The 21,092-nt window shown below is 49.2% G+C and overlaps 1 protein-coding gene across 7 annotated transcripts in view; it reads left to right on the top strand.

Moving 5' to 3' along the window:
* Positions 1-21,092, top strand: part of NF2 (NF2, moesin-ezrin-radixin like (MERLIN) tumor suppressor) — a 49,576-nt gene that overhangs the window by 10,019 nt on the left and 18,465 nt on the right. For all 7 annotated transcript variants that reach the window (XM_075516649.1, XM_075516653.1, XM_075516648.1 and 4 more), the window contains exons 2-13: positions 1,725-1,850; positions 2,916-3,038; positions 5,322-5,405; positions 9,863-9,931; positions 10,422-10,504; positions 11,217-11,292; positions 11,603-11,737; positions 14,020-14,094; positions 15,637-15,750; positions 18,154-18,276; positions 18,648-18,865; positions 20,258-20,363. In XM_075516649.1, the coding sequence (XP_075372764.1) occupies positions 1,725-1,850; positions 2,916-3,038; positions 5,322-5,405; positions 9,863-9,931; positions 10,422-10,504; positions 11,217-11,292; positions 11,603-11,737; positions 14,020-14,094; positions 15,637-15,750; positions 18,154-18,276; positions 18,648-18,865; positions 20,258-20,363 (1,332 nt within the window). The remainder of the gene's footprint in view (positions 1-1,724; positions 1,851-2,915; positions 3,039-5,321; positions 5,406-9,862; positions 9,932-10,421; positions 10,505-11,216; positions 11,293-11,602; positions 11,738-14,019; positions 14,095-15,636; positions 15,751-18,153; positions 18,277-18,647; positions 18,866-20,257; positions 20,364-21,092) is intronic.

Genomic DNA, 21,092 nt, shown 5'->3' with positions numbered 1-21,092 from the left:
CTGGGGAGGAGACGCTCCCGTCGGCAGCACGCGGGAGCCTGTCCCGGGGAAGGTTTGGTGCAGGGCTGTGTGCGTGCAGGCAGCGATCGCTCCTCTAAAGCGATAGGCTGAAATGTGGTCTTTGCAGAAAGAAAAAAAAAAAGCCAATAACGCTTTATGCAAAGCAGTTTAATTCTAGTTAAGAAATAGCACTTTGATGGCAGCCTGGTTTTATGTGCCTACAGAAACGGTACAAAATAGCTGTTTAAATGTGTCTCGCTCTGTTTTGTCTGAACCCTCGAGTTAACCTCCCTCTTAAAATAATAGTCAGGAAAAGATTTTCCGCAATCTGAGCCATCCTGTGCCGAGCTGGAGCTCATCATGGGGACTGGAGGCTAGGTAAATGTGTGAAATTAGGATTTTATAATTACAACACTGCAAAACTTGCTCCTCCTGGTATTTTTGACCTCGAGGTGTTGACGGCTCTTGATATGAATTGCGGAGAGACTGTGGCGAGCCGTCCTGGGGTGTTGTTTTTTGGAGGGTAGCGTCGGCTTTATTCTATTCTGGGGCTGTCAGCGTGCGTGTGCGTGCCCTGGGAGGGGGAGCAAATAGCGATATACTCATTTAATCAAAGCCAGCAGAATGGCAATAAGCTTGTCCTCAATGGCTTTGCCCACAAGGCGGCAGTGGGTGACAGCGGGAGCGGCGCGTCACCCGCACCAGCAGTCCCTGCCGCGCCTGAGCATTAATATTGATGCTGTCCAGGTGGCACCGAGATTGAGTTGTAGTGACAAGAGAATGTGCCGAGATCCTTTTGCCCTAGGGCTTTAGAGTAATGGCCATATGTCTCGGTCCAGCAATTGTTTCCACCGTGCAGATGGAAGACCAAAGTGGCTTTGGCATATTAGATTCATCTGTTTTATGTCCCCCTTCACCTTTCTGCTTCCCAACGCCTTCTGTTTTTATGAGCAAACTTCGGTAACAACATAGATGCAGCTGCAAGATTGCTCAAAGGACACGGTCTTTGAACAGGACCAATTTTCTCTGCTCCTGAGCTGCTTTTGTTACCAACATTTTCAGCAGAAAACACAGATCGACTCTATCAAAATGTGCTCTGAGAGAACTGCCGACTTCAGGGATAATTTAATTTTTTTTTTTTCCCCGAGCTCTTTTTCCCATTTACCTGTGCAGGGTCGGTAGCTCTGGACGAACGTGCTTCGTCCATAGATCGTTTCACTTGTGATTTTCGGGAGCGCGTTGCGCCCTTGTCTGTGAAACCCTGTTGCTGATACTGCAGTTTGTGCAGGGCTTCCTGGGGCTATGGGTAGAGACATTAAAGCCGCTACGGGGCAGCTGAGTGATTTTTATTTCTTGCTGGAAACAGGCTGCTCATAGCAGCGCGTGGCTCGAAAGGAACCTCAGCAGACCCTTCAGGTCCTCTGCTGAATGTCGGTGGGTTGCCAGAGGAAGAAATGGAGGGGGGCTTTATTTACAGCGTTGTTTGCAGGGGTGGAAAAAATCACAACTCAGTTTCCTAGTGAGGGAGGAGTTGGTGGTCGGCAGATGAGATCAGATGGACGGATATAGAGTATGCTTCGTTAGGACATTTCCTTATCTGTACCAGATGCCTTCTCCACACTCTCAGAGGCATCGTGAGGCGAAAAAAGAATGGATTTGGTTGAACGGAGGTGAAATTCTGAAATCCATCTTTATAACGCTGCTTCCTGTTTGCTTTCCTGCAGGTGAAGTGGAAAGGGAAGGACCTGTTCGATCTAGTATGCAGGACACTAGGACTCCGAGAAACCTGGTTCTTTGGGCTTCAATACACGATCAAGGATACGGTGGCTTGGCTCAAAATGGACAAGAAGGTTGGAACCAAATTTCCCTTGACAGGTTGTGTGGGATGACAAAGGAGAATGTACTTTTTTTTCCTCTTTCTTTGATTACCCGAGGTTGTGTTATGTGTGGTATCAAAGTGAACGGGGTATCGAAGTGTGTTTAAATCTCATTCCCATGGCATCTGTAAGTCAAAGGGGGAAGAGCTGGCAGCGATACTGCAGCCCAGCTCCTTCTGAGCTGTGAAGCCTCAGACTGTGCACACTGAATCCCCTTGAGGCATTTTGGAGACAGCCCTGCTGGGATGCCGGACTTCAGGGTGACTGTAATGTAAATGAAACCTAAAAGTCTCTCTTCTGTGCCCCTGAACCACAAAACCTTTAGCAGAACAGTGAAGTTGCATTTTGGTGGCTTCTTTTGTTGTTGAGATGTACGAAGAGCTAGGGAGGAGGAGAACCAGAGGAGTGAAAAGGAGATGGAGGTAAGGGAGGACACGCTTCCCAAATATTCGAGCCTCCAGGTTGCTGAGGGGTGGGCTAGAGAAGCGATGGATGTGGTTCTGTTTGCATCCAAAGGATGTTACACTAAAACCAGACGGTAATCGAGACCGTGAGGGAGGTCTGGGTGTCTCGCATGCCATGCCAAGGTTTTAAAGTAGCATGAATCTGAACTGGACGGTGCCAGCACAGTAAAAAGGTAGCAAGGAACAACACTGAAATACAAGAGGAGGCAGTGCAGGGAAACAACCAGAAAGTCGGATGGTGGCGTAGCAGGATACAGCATCGCTCTGCGAGGCTCGGAAGAGGCAACGTGCGCACAGCAGATCAGGATCAACCTTTGCTGTCTCATTTCGCATGCTGTTTGTTTCTGCCTTGTTTGTTTCCTTGCATGGTTATGAGTGTCAGAAATGTTCGTTTGTTTTCTTTTTTTAACTGTGGTTTCTGAACTACTTAGGTCGGTTGGTCTGTTCTAGATGTCTAAAATGACTGGCAAAAGATGTGCTGATCTGAACAGAAGGGAACTGTGTCTTGACTGCAAGAGACAGAGTGCTGAAGGAGCTGGAAGGAGTAGCTGAGAATGGCTCTTGTATCCCACAGGTTCTGGATCACGATGTTCCAACAGAGGAGCCCGTCACCTTTCACTTCCTGGCCAAATTTTATCCTGAGAATGCAGAGGAGGAACTGGTCCAGGAAATCACACAGCACTTGTTCTTCCTGCAGGTAGGAGCCTTGTCAGTACGCTGTTTTCCAACCCGAGGGAGAAGGAGCCAGGATGAGCAGAAGCGCGAGAAGGTTCCAGGGTCAGAAAGGTGGTCAGCAGAGTGTGGATCCGCAGCGTTATGTTCACACCTCTCCGAAGGGAGTTGTCTTCAACGACAAAAACTTCTTAAAATAGGTCAGAGATGGTTTGTCTGGATGAAGCAGTCACAGACGCCCAGACTTGCAGACCTCGTAAACTGGCTGTCAGGAACGATTAGGTGATTTGTAATATTAGTGTGTGGTAGCTAGGGAAAATGAATCTGTCAGATGTGGGCTTGAATGACACGCGCAGCCTTTGAGTCCACCTTTCTGCAGGGTGTGGATATCAGTTGTGCTGAGGGATGGCAATTGCCTCTGTACATGATAGCATCGTTATGTGAAGCGAGGGAATTTCATCCTCAAGAACAGAATGCAGCCAACCTGTTTAGCGTTCAGGCTGTACAGCAAGGCTCACCTCTTCGCAAAACAGCCTTCAAGTAAGTGGAGCAGAAGAAAATCCCAGAAGCTCAGCTCTGTCAGAGACTTGATGGCAAAAGCAGAGGAGAAGGGGAAACCCAACGGTCCCACCTGCCCCAGTAACTCGTGCCCTTATGTTAAGCATTTGGAAAACGAGGTGAACACTTCTTCAGGCTTTTTTCTTTTTTATTTAAAGTACACTACAAAAGTCTGTGTCCTGAGAAGTCAGCTCAGCTGATGTTGTAGCAGTCCTGCGTGGCTGGTAATGAAGAGCTTCTATCACAGGAGCCCTCTTTCAGACAAGATCAATTTTCTGAAACTGTTTCTTACAAAGGGTTGTGTCAGCTACAGCTACAGGCAGTAGAGTAGTCCTAGGCAGACCCCTAGGTACTCATAGGGATGTCTTAGCTGCTCTGTGGCTGTTAATTTAAAGTTTCTAAAATAAATGAATTATATATATGAAAAAGACACTCATTCTTACGTTTATTACACCAAAGTAGAGGCAACCTGGATTCGGATGCTCTTGGAAATACCACTGTAGACTTGAGAGAGCTCTGCCCTTTCAAATGGATATCAAAGTGAGCTCACCAGCTTCTTGGTACTCCTCACTCTTCCAAGGTTCATCTTTGTGCTTCAGAGCTAAAGGACTTCTAAATGCAAAATATTGCTGTTCATTTCCAAGGTCTGTCTGGTGCACTAGTGTCTCCTTTGGGCTATTTTTAAATGTCCCATTTGCCATGGGCTTTATCCTCGATGAGGAAAAACGCTGTTGGCATCTTTGAAAAGGAAAATGGGAGAGGAAAAGCAGTTAAAGATGCATTTTATAAATGCAGACCGTGACTTTTCTATTAGGATTTCGGATGACGAGAGGGGCCTGGGCTCTTGTAATGCGTGTGGGAAATGGGAGCACACATAAGCTTGCAAACTCTCCTGTTTTTATCTTAAGGCAGGAGAATATCTTCTGTGATTATGTTGTAACCAACTTTGAGGATTCAAAGCATGTTATAAATTCAAATTGATGTTACTGCATCTCTGTGACAATCCATTTAAGTCTCCCAGGAAATAGTATGCTTTCTCTTCTATCTTTATTCAGGAAAATTAAGTGTGCAAAACCAAAAAATATCGAACATGACAGGTTTAATTTTTTAATGCACAGAAGCCAGAGAACGCAAAGCTGTGGCTTTTGGGAACTGCACGTTGGCTCTCCTGGGAGCGTGCGCAGGGCTTTGCCTGCTGCTAAAAAGCGCTGCCACGGAGGTGACCCGCAGCTCTCCTTGCTGTCGGTGGGATCGGAGGGAATTAGCCTCCAGCACAGGCGAGCACTGACTCATAATGAGGCCTGAATATCCCCGAGCAAAACCTTTGTGTGCTCAGAGACTCGGCTGCAAAATTCTTTTTTAATTTAGTGGTGTGTATAGACGTTGTATCAATCCATAGCTTACGCCTTAAGAGGTTTTATCTCCGTGTTTACACGCAAGGCTTTTTTTCTGCCCCCCCCCCCCCCCCCCCCCCCCGCCTTTAGCAATGGCATATAGGTTCTGTCATTTTCCACACATAAATTTAGCTCTTCTCCCAAACCTGTCTGAAAAAGGTGGCCCATGAAAGCCTGAGCCCTTTCCTTCCGAGCCACCAGAGACTTCCTGGGCCTGAATTGTAATTAGTGTTAGGAAAATTGTTAACTGTGTGGTTGACAGCTCGAGTTAAAACAAACTGCAGCCATCTGCTGTGACAGTCATGCTTTGCACTGCTCCACTAAATGTGTTATGTGTCCTTTACTGCTACGTGCAGGTGAAGAAGCAGATTTTGGATGAGAAGATCTACTGTCCTCCTGAAGCTTCTGTCCTGCTGGCCTCTTACGCCGTCCAAGCCAAGGTAGGCGCAGGGGGATTCTGACGCTGGCGGTGGCTTAGTGTTGCTCCTGGGAAGCGAGGTGCTTTGCGATGTACCTGCTTCCTGAGGAAAGGGAAGGCAGGGAAAGTTGTTAAAACTTGGGAAGTGAGGGGACTACACTAGCACTGTTGCCTTCTCTGCACGGCTGGTTCCTGGCTACCTTCAGACGTTGGACAGATTTTTGCTTTCTCTTTCCAGGACGCTTTAGCATGTGCTCAGCTTATGAGCTGCAGAGCCTGCTCAAGTGTGGCTTACTACTGGAGCAGGTGAATTCCCTGATGCTGTGCTTTTTTGGATCTTCTCCCTGCTCTTGCCGTTGTAGCCAGAGGCAAACCAGCCACGGGACTCACAGCTCCGCTGCTTCCCTAGAATACTTGTCATCATGATAACTACTTTATTTTGAGTGCTGCAGCTTGCCACGTAAATGTTATTGCAGTGTTAAAGGGCTCTTCCTGACTTCTCCCTTTATCTTGGGTTTGGTCTTGGGTGTTTGGCCTCACTAGACAGAGGAAGAAGTCAATGGTCACTACGTTTCCCTCATTCCTCGGCTGAATTCTGCCCTGGACCCAGAGTCAGCGTGTTTTGCTGAGGATTTATTGAAGAGAACGCTGTTTTCCAGTCTGGAACATGCAGCCTTGGACAGCTTGCAGCAGCCCACAGCAGAGGGACTCCTGGGACAGAGGGAGCAGCCCGAGGTTCAGAAGTGGGGACGTTCTTGCAGGAGAGGAAGTAATTTATCCCTGTATACGCACAACATACTGCTGCTCAATTAACGAGTCTTCTAGCTAATCTCCAGTTTATGTGTGTGAAGGTAATGTCTTTGGAAAAGGAGTGACTGGAGTCCGATCGCAGCCCAGCTATGTTATCGCCGTAGCCTCGTGGTCGTAGCCGGTTCTGACTCTCTGGATGCGATTTAGGGAGGTGATTTGGCTCGCAGGACCGCGGGCAGGTGGCCGTGCCCTGGGTCTGGCCCGTCTGCCTGTCCTTGAGGAGCACGACTGTCGAGCAGTTTTGGAAGAAGCAGGGTAGCTCTCTGGTCCGTGAGACCACCTTAGCTGACGGTGCAGAGGGGGCTCTGGCTCTGTTGCCTGAAGAGAGGGCCTGATCCGGGCTGGTTGGAAACAGAGGCCAGTCCTCAGTGTTTCACCGTGGCTTTTTCCGAGTTGCCGAATAATCTTCCTCATAACCCTTTAGTCCATGCCCGGTTTGTCTGGATGCAGCCCTGGGCGACGTGCAGCAGTGTTCTTTGATGATGAACGTTTGAATTTACTAGAAAAAGATGTTTTCTCCTCGTAGTCAGAATATTGATGAAACCGTACTTTGATCAAGAGACTCGCCAGCCAGGGAAAGATGAGTTGCTTTTAGAAATGTTTCTATTTCTGTGAAACATTCATCACTCTTATTAGAGTGCACGAGTAAACACTTACTTGGCTTTTTCTCTGTTGACCTGCTGAGCAGAGGATACATAGGGGATGACTTTTCCTGTTGCCAAAATGAATAAACCATTGGGTAAATATTGAGCGCTGTTAACTCTTGGCCGTGACAGCTTCTGCTCGCGCGACCGGGAACAGGCTGTAATGTGGTACGGGGCTGTTGTGCCGTCCCCTTTCTCTTCTTGCAGCTCGGCTGCTGACCTTGCGCTCGGTAGCACACTCGACGTGCTCGACGCTCGGTCGTCTGGAGGAGGTCAGCTGGAGTCAGAGCAGTTCTCCTAACCTTGCGCGTCTTGATTCTGCACAGAGATTGTGAGAAGGTGGAAGAGGGGGATGCCTTTTCTCATCTTTGCTAATGTGCTTTCATGTCTGCATCAGACATCGCTTTTCCTTGCTGCCCCTCCAGGCAGGGTTTCCCCTTCTGCCTTTTTTTTTTTCAGCAAAGGAGAAAGCTGAATGCCCGTCTTCGGTACGGAGCTGGGAAGAAAGATGTTGCAGGTCGTCGTCTTCCAGTTAAATAGGATAATGATGTCCTTTCTGGACAAGAAAGCGGCCACTGAGCACAGTAATTTCACTAATAACATGCTGATTTGCATGATTAGGGGCATGATAGCCTGACATAGCGTTATGTTTGCGGCCATTTGATTGACGGCCAGGTTGGTTTGTAGTGTTGTTGCACACCTACCTGCAATAACAAAGTAAGCGTGTGGGTCATAAAAATAAAAGCTTACTTATTTCTATATCATTGTGTTTGTTTGGGGAATTACTATGTGTTTTCCCCTCTCGCCCTGCATTCAAACCACCCACGCTGCGTTCAGATACTGGAGGTGGTTCAGGTTTTAAATAGCAGGGAGAGACGTGGGATCTACTGAAAAATGCATCCCGGCAGAAAATGGTGACGTCCAGGAGGTTCTTCCATTTCTTGCCCCTTAAATGTAGATCGCTGCCGTGCTGCAGCCCTCTCAGCACTTCAAATCTTGTAGCACTAGCAAAGGGCTCTCTTATTTTTGGTTTTTCCCCCAAACAAACAGTACTTGGTGTTAATAGTTTGAAGTGAACATGCCTGTGTTTATCCAGGACGATGTAAGCCAGGCGTATGAATGAGGTAAAGGCAACTTCCGTGTGTAACCGTGAATATTAATCATATAGTTCAATTAACAGGAGCTGAAATTCCCTGACAGTTTTGAAGTAATTATTTAATTGAAAAGGTCTTTAAAGGTATGTTTGCCGAATCATTTGAGCCAACAAACACTGCAATACTTAAGCCATTTTGTTGATTTTTGACTTGTGAATAATTAATGTTCTCATCCAGACTCCCTCTCAGTACAAAAATTCCTTTGGGACCTGGCAATATTTTTCACCACATGAAAATCACATAATCCATACTTAGTCTTGGATCTCCACGGTAGATCACAACAAAAAATAATCGCGTTAATCCTATTTGCTGTTATTTTCATCACCTAAAAATGATTTATTTTCTGCCTCTCCAAGGTTATTGGAGTTGTTTCCTTTGCCAGTGCCACGTTTTTATTGCTGTTCCCTTTTGATGTGGGTTCAAGGGACGTGTACCTGCAATGCGCTGCTTTCTGAGGAGCTCCGAGCATCTGTAGACCTTGGAAGACAGACAGTTGCCGCTGCTCAGCACCCTCCTGAATGAAATCCGTGGCGGTTTTGTTATATTAATTGAAGTCTGAGTCAGTGTTGATCGTTGCATGCTTCCTTCGCATCTGCATTGGCTCCAAATCAATATTTGCGTCTTTAATCCCTGCTTGTCGTCTACGAGACGTTGCTCGCTGGGCTGCGGAGAGGATGTATGTGTCGACTTTTGATGCTGAGTTCTGGTTTTAGTGTACAACGTGATGGTTCTGTCATTAAAAGGAGGCTGATACAGAAAGCTTCCTGACTTATTACATGACCACCATGTGTGTCTTGGTCTGGCTTTAAAAATTGTCACCATTTTGTACTTTCTGAGCTGAGGTCCTTCAGAAAAGCAGGGAGGGAAGGGCTGTCTCCCTTGCAAAACGAGTGACTTGAGCAAACGTTGCTGTGTCTTGTGTAATTGGGTAATGTCACTGCAGAAGTCCTGTTTGCCAGGTGAAAGAAAATCGCAGCATTTCATGTACGTGCCTCGCATCCATCGTCCTCTTCTCTTGAACTTGCTAGGTTATTTGAGGTGCCGTTTTCTGGCGGTTTCCTGCCCTCTTAAGCTGTACAGGAGGTAAATTCATTTTCACATGCACTGCAGGGACACTCGGCTTTTCAATCTGTTAATAAGCAGTTTTATTTCTCAGTCACTTTATATGCTGCTCAGAAAGATGTAAATCTAAACAAATACTAGTAATTACTGGATGCACTTAACAAATCTGAATTGGATTCTACAACCCAGTTGAGCAACAGACCCTCCGGCAGAAAAGCCGACACCTGCCCGAGAGGAGTCTGTCAAACTCCCGTAATCTGTTTTATATTTGTTCGTTAGGATGATGTGCAGCAGCAGAGAAACTGCTGTCTGCCTCACCCGAATTACTGGTATCGATCAGTCTTTAGGGACAGGTCTTGTCCATATCTTGACTCCCTGTCCCACTACCAGTGGGAGGGCAAGGACCTCTCAGCTGCAGAGCGAGTCTTGCCTTGCATTGGAGGAAGTGTTTTCCGGGCATAGTAATTAGAGTAGAATAGAATAGTGCATTGGAAGGGACCTACAACGATCATCTAGTCCAGCTGGTGGGCTGATGGTGGACGTCAGCTGATGGTGGGAAGTTTTGTTCTGCTTCCACCTCTGCTGCATGAGTAGAAGGAGGATGTTAGTTTCTATCGGCAATCAAATGACAAAGAAAATACAGTTATTAAATTTACCAAGCAGCATATGTTCTCTGCTCTAACAGGTTGTGAAGGGTGTGAGCAGTCTGCATTTGCTCTCTCCCCAAGGGGTGGATGTGTAAGGGTGGAGAGTTTTACTTGCCCGTGTTGTTAACCTGGGGCGGGCACGATGTCTGTGCTTCTTTCCAGTATGGCGATTACGATCCCAACGTCCACAAGCGAGGCTTCTTGGCGCAAGAGGAGTTGCTTCCGAAGCGGGTAAGGAGCTCGGCCGAGCGGAGGAGTAGCTTTCCGAGCCTGGTGGTGTTTTGTGTAACAGAGCCCTTTGCAGAGAAGGTCTCTGTGGGACTGCCTGCGGGGTGCACCCTGCTTCGCTTTCCTTGGGCTTCCTTACTGAGGCAAACAATCCAAAAAGATGTATTGAGGGGAGAGAATTCAGTCTCTTTCGGACATATTTTAATAAAACCAGAAGCAAATGTTTTCTTTCTTTTCACGGTTTCATCCTGCCTGCGTGTCCTCGCGACGGCCTGGGGACGGTTTGCCTGCGCTGCGTGCTTGGGAGGGTTGAGCGAGCGCTGGGCGATGGCCGGGTGCGGGGCTGAGCCTGCCCGGCTGAGAGTCTTGAGGTCGGACGTGGTGCTGGGGAAGGGTTGCCTGGGGCTCGGGTGTTTCTGGCCTGCTTGCTAGCTAAGGAGGCTGGGACCAGGGCAGCGGTGTGACCTGGTCTCTGTCTCCCCACGTACCTCAGGTGATAAACCTGTACCAGATGACTCCAGAGATGTGGGAGGAAAGGATAACAGCCTGGTATGCAGAGCACCGAGGCAGAGCAAGGTGACTGTGTGCTGCAGTGGGGGGGGTCAGGGTCAGTCCCCTCGCCTGAAGAGTCACCGGGGTTTGGGGAGCTTGGGCAGGTGATGGATGAGCTCTGCTGACAGCAGGGTTCGTCCCGGCACACCTCTGTAGCAGACTCACGAAGGGCAAAGGGCTTTCTGTGATTGCTCCGCATGTGCCCTGCTGTCCCCTGGTCGCTGCCGGGGTCCTCGGCAGAATCTAGGACTGATGCTCAGGGAGGGACCACCTGCAGAGGGGCAGGGAGGCGGGCAGCCCTGCCTGCCTCGGGGGTCGGGGTGCTTTTTGGGCCAGGAAAAGAAACGGGGATTCAGACTGACGAGGTGTATTGCTGCCTCGGGTGGTAAAATGCTCCTTGGGGGGGATAAGCCTGCAGTCAGATGGATCTGAAACGGGGGTCTCCCAGCCAGGGATTTCCTGTTTACGCTTAAGGGGTTGGGAGATGGACAAAGCGAGGCTCGAAGCGCTGCATCTCGCTGGGCAGGCGTCCGCAGCCATTAAGATGCCGGCAAGCTGCAGAGTGGGATTTGCTGTTGGACTTTATTGATCCTGCCAGCAAAGACAGGCTTGACCTGTGCGATAGAGAACGTCCAGGCTTTAAAGCCTTGTGAGTGCTTAGGATCAGAAGGAGCAGCCATCCCCCTCTCTCTGATCCTACCAAACATCGTAACACTGGCCTTTTTTTGTCTGACAGAGATGAAGCTGAAATGGAGTATTTGAAGATAGCTCAGGACTTGGAGATGTACGGAGTGAACTATTTTGCGATTAGGGTGAGTGCAGGTCGCGGGTCGTGTTTTCTTGCTGGCGTAGCTCTCGTGTTAGTCTTCATCCTTTGTGTTGCTGCGAGGTCGGATGAGTGGAGCCGTGGAGAGCCAGCAGACCTGGGAGGTGGCTGCGGTGCCTCGCTGAGAGTCCCTGCTGCAGCGTGCTCCGCCGCTAGCTGCCGGGGAGGCAGCAGCTCTTTTAAGATGCAGGGCTGGTGGGTCACTGCTCAGGGCTGGTCGATGAAGCTAAAACGGCTCGTGTCAGACCCTCCGAGTGGAATAAAAGGGTTTTCTGCTCTTTTCTTTCCTCCCATAGAATAAAAAGGGCACCGAACTGCTCCTTGGAGTTGACGCCTTGGGTCTTCACATTTATGACCCAGACAACAGGTTGACCCCTAAAATCTCCTTTCCGTGGAACGAGATCCGGAATATCTCATACAGCGATAAAGAGGTATGGATACATCCCCCCTATTCCCCGAGAGCACTGAGAGCACAATTGCGATTTCAAATTATTTTCTTAGCTTTTCTGTCTGCTGTGCTTGCTATCACTAGCTTAGCTAAGGGCAGCTCAGCTTCTCCAATTGAAATCTTAATTCCGAGCCTTTCTGAAACCTTCCAGGAGTGGGCGTACAAGAGGTCAGCTGGGAGCTATTCCCCTGTTTGGTTTTAGAGTGCGTTCAAACCCGCTATGTAATTTTTTTCAAAAAACCAAAATTGCTGCTGATGGGCTTAGCCCAAATATCAAAGTTCAGAAGTTGAGATCTCTGCTTTACTGTATGTATTACGGTATATATTACTGTGTATATATACTGTATTATGAAATCTTGTGAGATGTATTCCTGGCGAGAAGAGCTCTTGCCGTATCATTACATCATCTTGAGTTTTCAGGCTGCCGGGCTTAGCATAACAGCTGGAATCTTTTTAGGAAGTTGAGTAATTTAAGCCTGCTATTGGAGAGATATTTATTAAATCCAGAGCGTAAATATGAATCTTCTGAATCATTGGCCACCAAACCTAGTTGAGAATAGCAGTGAAATTGGCTGTGGAGGGGAAACTGGTCTGCTCAATTTTCAGTCTGTGAGAGCTGCTCAAAGAAAACCAGCTGCCTTTATGGTAAGGAAGAAAATTAACTTCTTAATTAAAAACTGTTTTCCAGTCTAAACATGATATCGATCAGGGTAAAAGCTAAAGGTTTCTCATCAGCTGCATTTAGTGCATGTCTTGTGAAGCTTTGTAAGTAGTAAGGCCGTGCTGGAATTCTCTTCGCGTGTTTTACTCCTTGAAAATAAAGAGCTTCACAACTCTGCAAAACAGCCCAGCACTTCGTGGCTTTCGAAGGCTTTCCTGCCCGTGACACACGAGCGCAGCGGAAGCTGTCTGATCAGGCCTTGCCTCAGAAATCTGGGGATTGAAGCCTCCGTAACCAGGCCTTGACACAAGACTGTAACAGAGCTTTCTCTTGGGGGGAAAGGACTGCCACCTTCCATCAGGTCAATCATCTGTGTAATAAGATGACCACAAGTAGACCTGACGTGATAGTAAACGGGCGTAATAGCTGGGTATGACAGCTACGTCGACACAACAGAAGGGTTTAATCCGTCCTAACAAAGATTGACTGTTTACGTGGAACCGAAATTCCTCTCCTGGCGTACTTCTGCTCTTGCATTCAATGACTGGTGGGGGTTCTGCCGGAGCCCGAGTCCAGGGACATTCACGCACGTCTGCCTGTGTGAAAGTCTTAAAAGACTGGCTCTTAAGCTGACAAAACAAAACACTGCCAGGGCGAGTTCGGCTGAGCCCTTTTCAGGCAGTACAATGTATTGACAAATAGACCTACTTTAATGGACACAGACTGCCTGCTCGAGTGCTGTCTCTTCAGCTGGTTATTTTCGTAGCTTGTGGGGGAGTGATGGAATAGATGCATGCCTTCAAAAAAATGCGGCGTTGTGGAGCACTCCATCTCTCCAAGTATCCCTTTGTTAGCTCAGATACTTCTGTCTATCCAGGGGAAGTCTCGAGTCTGGCGATGCCACCTATATCCTCTCGAGAGACCCGCTCGGGACAGCTCTCGGGAGAGGGTAAACCCAGGTTACAGCTCTTCGGTTGGCACGTGGACTGTAAATACAAGTTAGAGCGAGGGAATGCTATTTTGAATTGCAGAGCAGTCTGGTGACACAGCTGACTTCTGGAGAACAAAACGCATGGAAAATCCTTTTGGAGAGCCCTTGCAAGTAGAGGTGTCAAGGGGAAGGGCAGCAGCTCCTGTTGCTGTGTTCCTAATGCAACCCTCCTGCCCGTCCATCGGGCGGCTGAGCTGGTTCTTCCTCCGTTCAGAAATGTCATGATTTTCTGCGTACCTTCTCCGTTCGTTACAGCTGCCAGGAGAGCAGCACCTTGCCTTTCCTCGGGAGGTGCTGAGCTGTCTCTGCCCCGCTGCACGGTGCTCTGCAGAGGACACCGGCTGTCGGGCACTGCAGTCTGTACGTGGACAGCACTCGCTGCTTCTGTGTGGCACTTGCGTTTTTCTGACCGGAGGAACGGTTGTCTCCTTGGTTGCTTTTGGTACTAGTTCTCTTGCTTGGCTACAAGCCACGGGGACAGCTCTCAGCTTTGTTTGTCTGACACTGCTGACCTCCTCTGAGCCAAAGCTTTCAGTAAGACTTTTATAGCTGCGTTTTTATTAAGTGCGCCGCTCCCTGATAACTCTCTACCTCTTTATTTTTTCCTTTTCAGTTTACGATTAAGCCATTGGACAAAAAGATTGATGTTTTTAAATTCAATTCATCAAAGCTGCGCGTGAATAAGCTGGTAAGTCTACAGACAGAGTAATTTTTATTGCCTCCAGCAGTAGTTTCTGCCGGCAGTACGAGACAATGTTGTTTTGGGGCTTTTCCTTCGAGCAGTTGGAGGGAGCGTGCTGGGCTGGCTGGACTGTAGATGTGATTTGGTATAGCAGTTACTACTCGGTCATAGCCTCTAGAAGAGAAGGGGGAAGCTCAAGTCAAGCTCCTTCACAGAACCTCTTCCCCCTCTCCTGTTTTTGTGCTCCCTTTCTGAGCTCTCGCGTTACAGCTGACCTGCATGGCGGAAGCACTTAGTGAGTAAAACTTTCTCGTCACCCCCGTCTTTGCTCCAGATCCCCTTTCTTCTCCTGCAGATCTTTTCCGTTCTGCCCTGTGACGTAGATCTCCCTGGTCTGGGATGCAGCATTAGCACAGTCGCAGCCCTGGTTTTTTCCCAGGCTGATCCCCTCTGAGGACGCTCTCCTTGTACAAGGATGGAGGGGGCTACGTTGAGCTGTTCTGTTCAGCATCCGTGTTAGGGACCAGCTTTAGCTAGTGTTCTGGATTTGGTATCTGGAGGAGCTTTGATGCAGATTCTGTAGTAGCTGTGCACCGTGTTAAGTCGCACGAGGGACCTGCAGAAGGCAGAGGGGGATATTTTTCCCATCCTTATAAGAAAGGGAGGGGAATTTTGCTGTCCTAGTTATAGGCTGTCCCGTACTTCATGTGCTACAGGGAAGTGGGGCTTCCTGACAAAGGCCTCATTCACTGCACTCATCAGGTTCATGGTGCTGAAGCTCCTCTGACTCCAGAGAAGTCATTTGTGACTTGTGAAATGGAAGACAGGCATGCGAACCAGTCCTTTAGAAAAGAATCCGAGTTTAGAAACCTGCTTTTATTGCTGAAAAGAGCTTTCACTCTTCTGTGTACCCACCCCTTTGCTAACCCTCCTCTAGTATTGCCACCTTCCTTGTTCTCCTTGAGTACCAGAAGAAACCACACTGGTGCTCAAAACCCTTCAGCAAAGGTATCTGAAGATGTTCAAGGAAGTTTTTGATAAGCCTTCTGTTTGTCCAAGACAGAAAGTGGTTTTCCTTCTTTTTCTTTTTTTTTTTTTTTTTTAATCTCAACGCTTTAAACATGCAGTTGGGAGAAGGTGCAAGTTCATCTTGAACCTAAAGAAAGGGGGCAGTGAGAACCAGGGAACCAGTCGGAGCTGTAGAAGTCTTTGTTTCATTATTTGGCCTAATGCCTTTTTAGGGCTGGTATAAAACTTGCCAGAACCATGTTGCTGCACAGAAACTGCTGCACAGAAAACAGAAAATTGGTCTCTGCAAAGAGCTGATAGCCCAGGAGCTGGTGCTTCGTATGGGACTTGGCTGTGCCTCGGCTCCTGGCCCCTCATATGGGTATGAGAGCTCATAGGGTTTGAGATCAGTGGGTGGAAGTGCTTACAAGCACCAAACCAAAGCAGTTCTAGTGGTTTTGTGTGTCAAGAATACAAACCACCTCATCGTCATCACGTGTACAGCTGTTTCTCTCCGCTCTTCACCCTTGACTGGAATAGATTCTTCAGCTGTGTATTGGAAACCACGACCTCTTCATGAGGAGGAGAAAGGCAGACTCGTTGGAGGTCCAGCAGATGAAAGCGCAGGCCAGGGAGGAGAAAGCCAGGAAACAGGTGAGAGACACCTTGTATAAGTAGACCGTGAGCCAAAATCAGAAATGCAAATGAACTTGGGAAGGAACAGTCTCCAGAATGACATCAAGCACACGGAGCAGCTTTGAGGGATGGTTCAGCTAAACATCTCTTTTTAGTAGCCTGCTCCCACCTCGCCAGTCATTCTCAACTTGGCTCTGCAGGTTGATGGCAGCCTGGCAGCCCGAGTCCAGCCCCCACACCCAGGAGCAGAACTGGGAGGACGGGAGGGAAGAGCTAAGCTGGGTGTCCTGCAAGTGTGTGCGCATCTCCCCTGCCTCGGTTTATGCCTGGGTGCTGTAGCTGGAAAGATGTAGCGTGTTGGGGTAGTTGCTTGTAATTAAAGCAGGGGCTGTGAGAGGGAGCTGTGCTTTGCCGTAGTTCTTCGCCTCATTTTCTAATTACATGGTGATGGAATGCATGCCGACATTTCGGGGTGTGCAGCCTGCATGCTAATTCGGCGCTGGCCTCCTTTATCTGCCGCAGGCCAGCCCAGGCGGCAAAAACGGCTCTTTGGAGGCAGCAGCGTGTAGCCGATGAGCATATATCAGCAAATTGGATTGTATGAATCATTGTTTTCTGCTCGTAGACCTTTTCTACTCACTGAAACCTGCACAGCTAATCTGAGTACTGGTGCTTAGAATATAAATGTCCCTTTCGCAATAAAACCACTAGATAGCAGCAGAAGAAACCAAAGCAGTCACTTGCACCCGGGAGAGTCTTCTGCTCAAGGGACTGCTAAGTTAATGGGTTCAGGCATGTCCACAGAGGTGCCTGGATGGTGCTGGAGTTGGGGTTGAGGAGCTCAGCTGGCCTGGAGATGTGATGTGGCTTGTCTTGCAGGCACCTCCTGAAGCAGTTCTCCTTCCCGTAGCTTGTGGGGTGGCAGGAGAGGACAGGACATGAGTCGCTACGAGGGTGACCGGGCCAGCCCCTCTGGGGACGAGGGGCTTTTTGCTTCCCACGGGGATTCCTCTGGTCAGTAAGGAGTTGGCATTAGTGGAGCAAAAGGTCCTCCTTGGAAGGAGCAGCGTGGTGTCCAAGCACTGGTGGCCTCAGGTTTCGCAGTCCTGTGACTTTTCTGGTGCATTTGAACAACACCAGCAAGAGCTGAGATCTTGCGCTTAGTTGGGCTGCTGGGAGAGGTGTGGGAGGTGACCCACGGGCACTGAGGGTGGGCAGAAGCTTGCCGCTTCGCATGAGCTCTCGAATCCAGAGCACTTGTGCTCTCCGGGAAAGGTCAGGCTTCTGCTTGGGTTGGCTGCCCTCTCCCGAGCTAGCCACTGCTATCTCACCTGCTCTCTCCTCCCTCCCTAGGTTCCGGATAGTCCTTTTCTATAGAGAATTCTTGTTAATGGAATTCCTGAGTGGGATGCAGATCGTAATGATAATTAATGAGGGGAACCTTTAATAGAAGGAAGCAGAGCGGTTAGAGCAGTGGGCGTCCCGCTTTCAGAACACAGTTGGTGTCCAAGGAGCGGAGAAATGTGTCTTGTCGCACTTATTTCCCTTATTAAACCCAGCAGGTGGCCTGTGCAATGCTGCGAGTCCTTGCTGTAGCGTGGATATTTATAATGCACCCATCTCTGTCGTACTGGAGTGCTTAAACTTGGTGTGTTAATTAGTCCGATGGCTCCTTTGGGCGCCTGGCTAGCCGAGAGGCAGTTGTTGGGCACGCTCTGTCTGCACAACGCTCTCAGCATCTTCTGGGAAGAGGTGGTAGGATTCTGGTGGGCTGTCTCAGCCTAGCTTGCATCTTCCCCACCTGGAGAAGCATTGCTATTTCCTGCAGACGGAGCTGGAGGGAGAGTTTGTTGTATCTAGGAATTGATGGGGTGGTCACGCCCTTGGTGACCTCCCCTATAAATGAGTGGCAGTGAAGTTTCCAGCGTGCTGGGTTAGATGTCTGATCAAAAGCAGCAGCTATCCACGTCCTTCAAACTCCTCCCCTGTGGTGTGTGTATAGCTGATATTTTGAAGATGCCCTCAGACTGCCCTTAAGCCCAGTCTTGCCGTCAGTTCAACTTGCTGTAAGAAACTCTAGGCATAGCTGGAGCTCTTGGGACCCTGCTTGTCTGAGTGCGCCCTGTGGGTCAGCATAGGAGGGTGCTGTCTGGGGACGTAATCACCTGCAGGCAGCTTGTGGGGCAGCGCTGTGGGTAACCGATCAGAGGACAGGGGATTGTCTTGGGAATGGCACTCTTCAAGGGAGCAGGGTGCATCAGATCACCCCCTTTTAGTGAAGTTCCCCGTGTTGATAAGCGGAGAGGAGGCAGCAGTGCAGTCCTGTGCACTAACCCCCACGTAGTGGCCCTTTCTCCTACTACGGAAAGCCTTCCTAATGTGTGTTATTTCTCCTCGCTTTCCCCAATACCTTTCTCCTAGATGGAACGGCAGCGCCTGGCCCGAGAGAAGCAAATGAGAGAAGAGGCTGAGAGAACAAGGGATGAGCTGGAGAGGAGATTGATGCAGTTAAAGGAAGAGGCAACGATGGCCAACGAGGCTCTGGTGAGTCTCCGGGAGGCTGTTTCCCGAGGCACTGCAGCTGTTCCTCACTCTTTCCGCCGCTGAAGCGTTTTAGGAAGCACACTGTGATTGTCCTGTGGCTATTCTCAAACTGCTGCTGGTGGACGGTGATCAGGAGGCTGGATGGAGCTGATTTCATCCTGCTAGCCTGCTGTGGCGGGAGCACAAAGGAGGAGGATTTGGGGCAGAGCCTCATCCAGGTCTTGGCTGCAGAAGGCTGCAGGCTTTCATGGAAGGGAGGGACTCTATGGGCTGTGCGGAGCGAGCAGCTCAGGGCCCTGCTCCAGGGTTTGTAAGCACGTTCGGGGAGACGTTCAGTGCGCTTGATGACTTAAATGTGCCTTAATTCTCAGATGAGGTCCGAAGAGACAGCAGACTTGCTGGCTGAGAAGGCTCAGATCACGGAGGAGGAGGCCAAGCTCCTGGCTCAGAAAGCAGCTGAGGCTGAACAGGAGATGCAGCGAATCAAAGCCACGGCCATCCGGACAGAGGAGGAGAAGCGACTGATGGAACAGAAGGTGCTAGAGGCAGAGATGTTGGCACTGAAAATGGCGGAGGAGTCGGAGAGGAGGTCAGAGGGTACAACCTTGCAGCTGCCTCTGCTTTGCTTTCCAACCCCCTTCTGACTTAGCTGAAAGAGCGGCTCAGGCCTTGAGTTAGTCCATGCAACGGTTTGCAGTGAGCCCTTGGCCTCCCGTGCATGTACAACAGCAAACAGCCCCAAGGCTCAGCTGGTTTCTCTCTCCATCTCGCTGTTTGCCACAGCTGGGCTGTTCCCCGAGTGGGAAAGGGTGCTGGTAGAGCAGTGGTGGCCCTGGTCTTTCCCTGGATTGGAGCTGGAGACTCTTCTCTGAAGCCTTCTTTGGGAGCGATGCTGTGGTGAGAGCAGCAGGGAGAGGGGCTGTCAGCTCGCGGGGGAGAAGGTGCTGTGGTCCTTGGCACTCTGCCTTCCGCGCCCTGACAGCAGCAGCGGAAGCCAGCTCTACTTTTGGGTGATTTCTGCAAACACCCACTGCATTTCCCAAAGCATTTGACAACATTAATAGCACTTGTGGCGTTTTTTTTTTCCTTCTGGATGGTAGATCTACATTCCCTATTTTCTCTTTATTCCTCTATTTACCTCTCAGTTGTTTAGTGCTCCTTACCAGTCGTGAGGTCTCTGTTTCAGGTTAGCCTTGAGGTCTCCCTAGCTCCTGGAGTCCTTGCTTCTTGTTAAAACTGGTGTTCCCATCCTCTTGATACCAGAGCCCAGGTCCCATGGTGCGTTTGGTAGTGAGCAAGTAAAAGATCATTCTTGTTTCCTTCCAACTGATTACTCCTTTCCGCGTGAGAGCTTGCTTGGTGTCAGCCCTTCTGCTTGGACGAACGCTGCCCTTGTCCATCTCTTCTTGCTTTGGTGTCTATCTTGTGAAGTCTCCACTCAAATTTCAGTCTGGCAGAGAAAGCTTCCTTCCCTCCTTTGGCTTCCTCCTTGGGGGTGGAGGGGGGGGTGTCCTTGAGACTCAAGGGTAAATACTAGTTTTAGAATTGCTGGGCCCTGCAAGCAGGCAAAGCTGTGCGATCTTGGGTGCTTTTTCCTTTTCGAATGTAGTAAATAATTGTTAGTGGAGGCTTACTTGTCAGAAAAATGCCGCTCCTGCTGTAAGTCTGAGTTTAACTTCTGAAGTTGTTCTCCCCGTTCTGGCATCTCGGCACGCTTCTCCAGCCCTTAGCCTCGCTCACCGATGCTCACACAGAGCCCACGTTAGAGCTGCCCTTCTATGGCTTGGACTTCTGTGCTTGTTAAAACATCCCACATGTCAGAGGTTCTGGCGTTTCCCTTGCTCAAATGATTTCTTAGCTTAGGTCTTGTTGCGGGACAAATGCCAGCCTATTCTGCACCTACACTGTAATCCTGCTTCTCCATCTTCTCATTCCTCTCAACTTCAAGCTGATATTTGCCATTTGCTATTTTTCTTTGTAGGGCGAAGGAGGCTGATCAGCTGAAGCAAGACCTTCAGGAGGCTCGCGAGTCTGAGCGGAGAGCAAAGCAGAAGCTTTTGGAGATCACCAGCAAGTCATCCTACACAGTAAGAGCGTTCTGTATTGTAACCCCCAGTTCCGGGCAGGGAACGTGCCCTCCTCTGTAGCCTGGAGGAGTCCGGTATCTCCATCCCATCGGTGGAGGGGTGTGGGCTCTCTCATTGCCTTGCTTAGCAGCTGTTCAGAAACCCTTAGCAGTGCTTGCCCTTCTCATCCGGGCACCCCATCCAGCAGAAGATCACTTTGCTATATATTTTTTTTTTTTTTCCCTCCCTCACCTACCTTACCTCATGCTACAAGAGCAAGGGAGCTGCTGGTGAAATTAAAGGCAGCAAATTTTAAACCAATTTAACAACCATGTCAGAGCCATGCTTTGCTAGCACGTGGGGAGTGTACTAGCTCAGCAATAGCCTTTAAAATAGGGTTAAATACTTATAAAACGGAGGATGTCCTTATTCTTGTTAGGTGGGATAAACATTGTTCAGAACCTGTAAATTCAGTCTTTGGGCATAAACTGGACACTGTGCCTCTATGTGCTGGAAAAAAACTTCCTTGCAGGGAGATTATTCCATAATTGCCCATTAAGAGGATTTCACACCTTTCTCTGAAGCATCTGGTCCCGGTTGCTGCCGGGGACTGAAATGCCAGACTAAACGACCATTGCTCTGATCTGTCTGGCAGTTCCTTTCCTCAACTTCTCGAATTGTGCTGCAGGGCCTGCAAAACCCATCAAGTGCTCCCCTTCCTGCGGCTCGCACCTGCCACGGCTGCCGCTT

This window comes from Mycteria americana, chromosome 13 (genome assembly GCF_035582795.1).
Source record: "Mycteria americana isolate JAX WOST 10 ecotype Jacksonville Zoo and Gardens chromosome 13, USCA_MyAme_1.0, whole genome shotgun sequence".
NCBI lineage: Eukaryota > Metazoa > Chordata > Aves > Ciconiiformes > Ciconiidae > Mycteria > Mycteria americana.
Note: the sequence above shows the minus strand (reverse complement) of the source record. Positions and strands in the feature narration are given on the sequence as shown.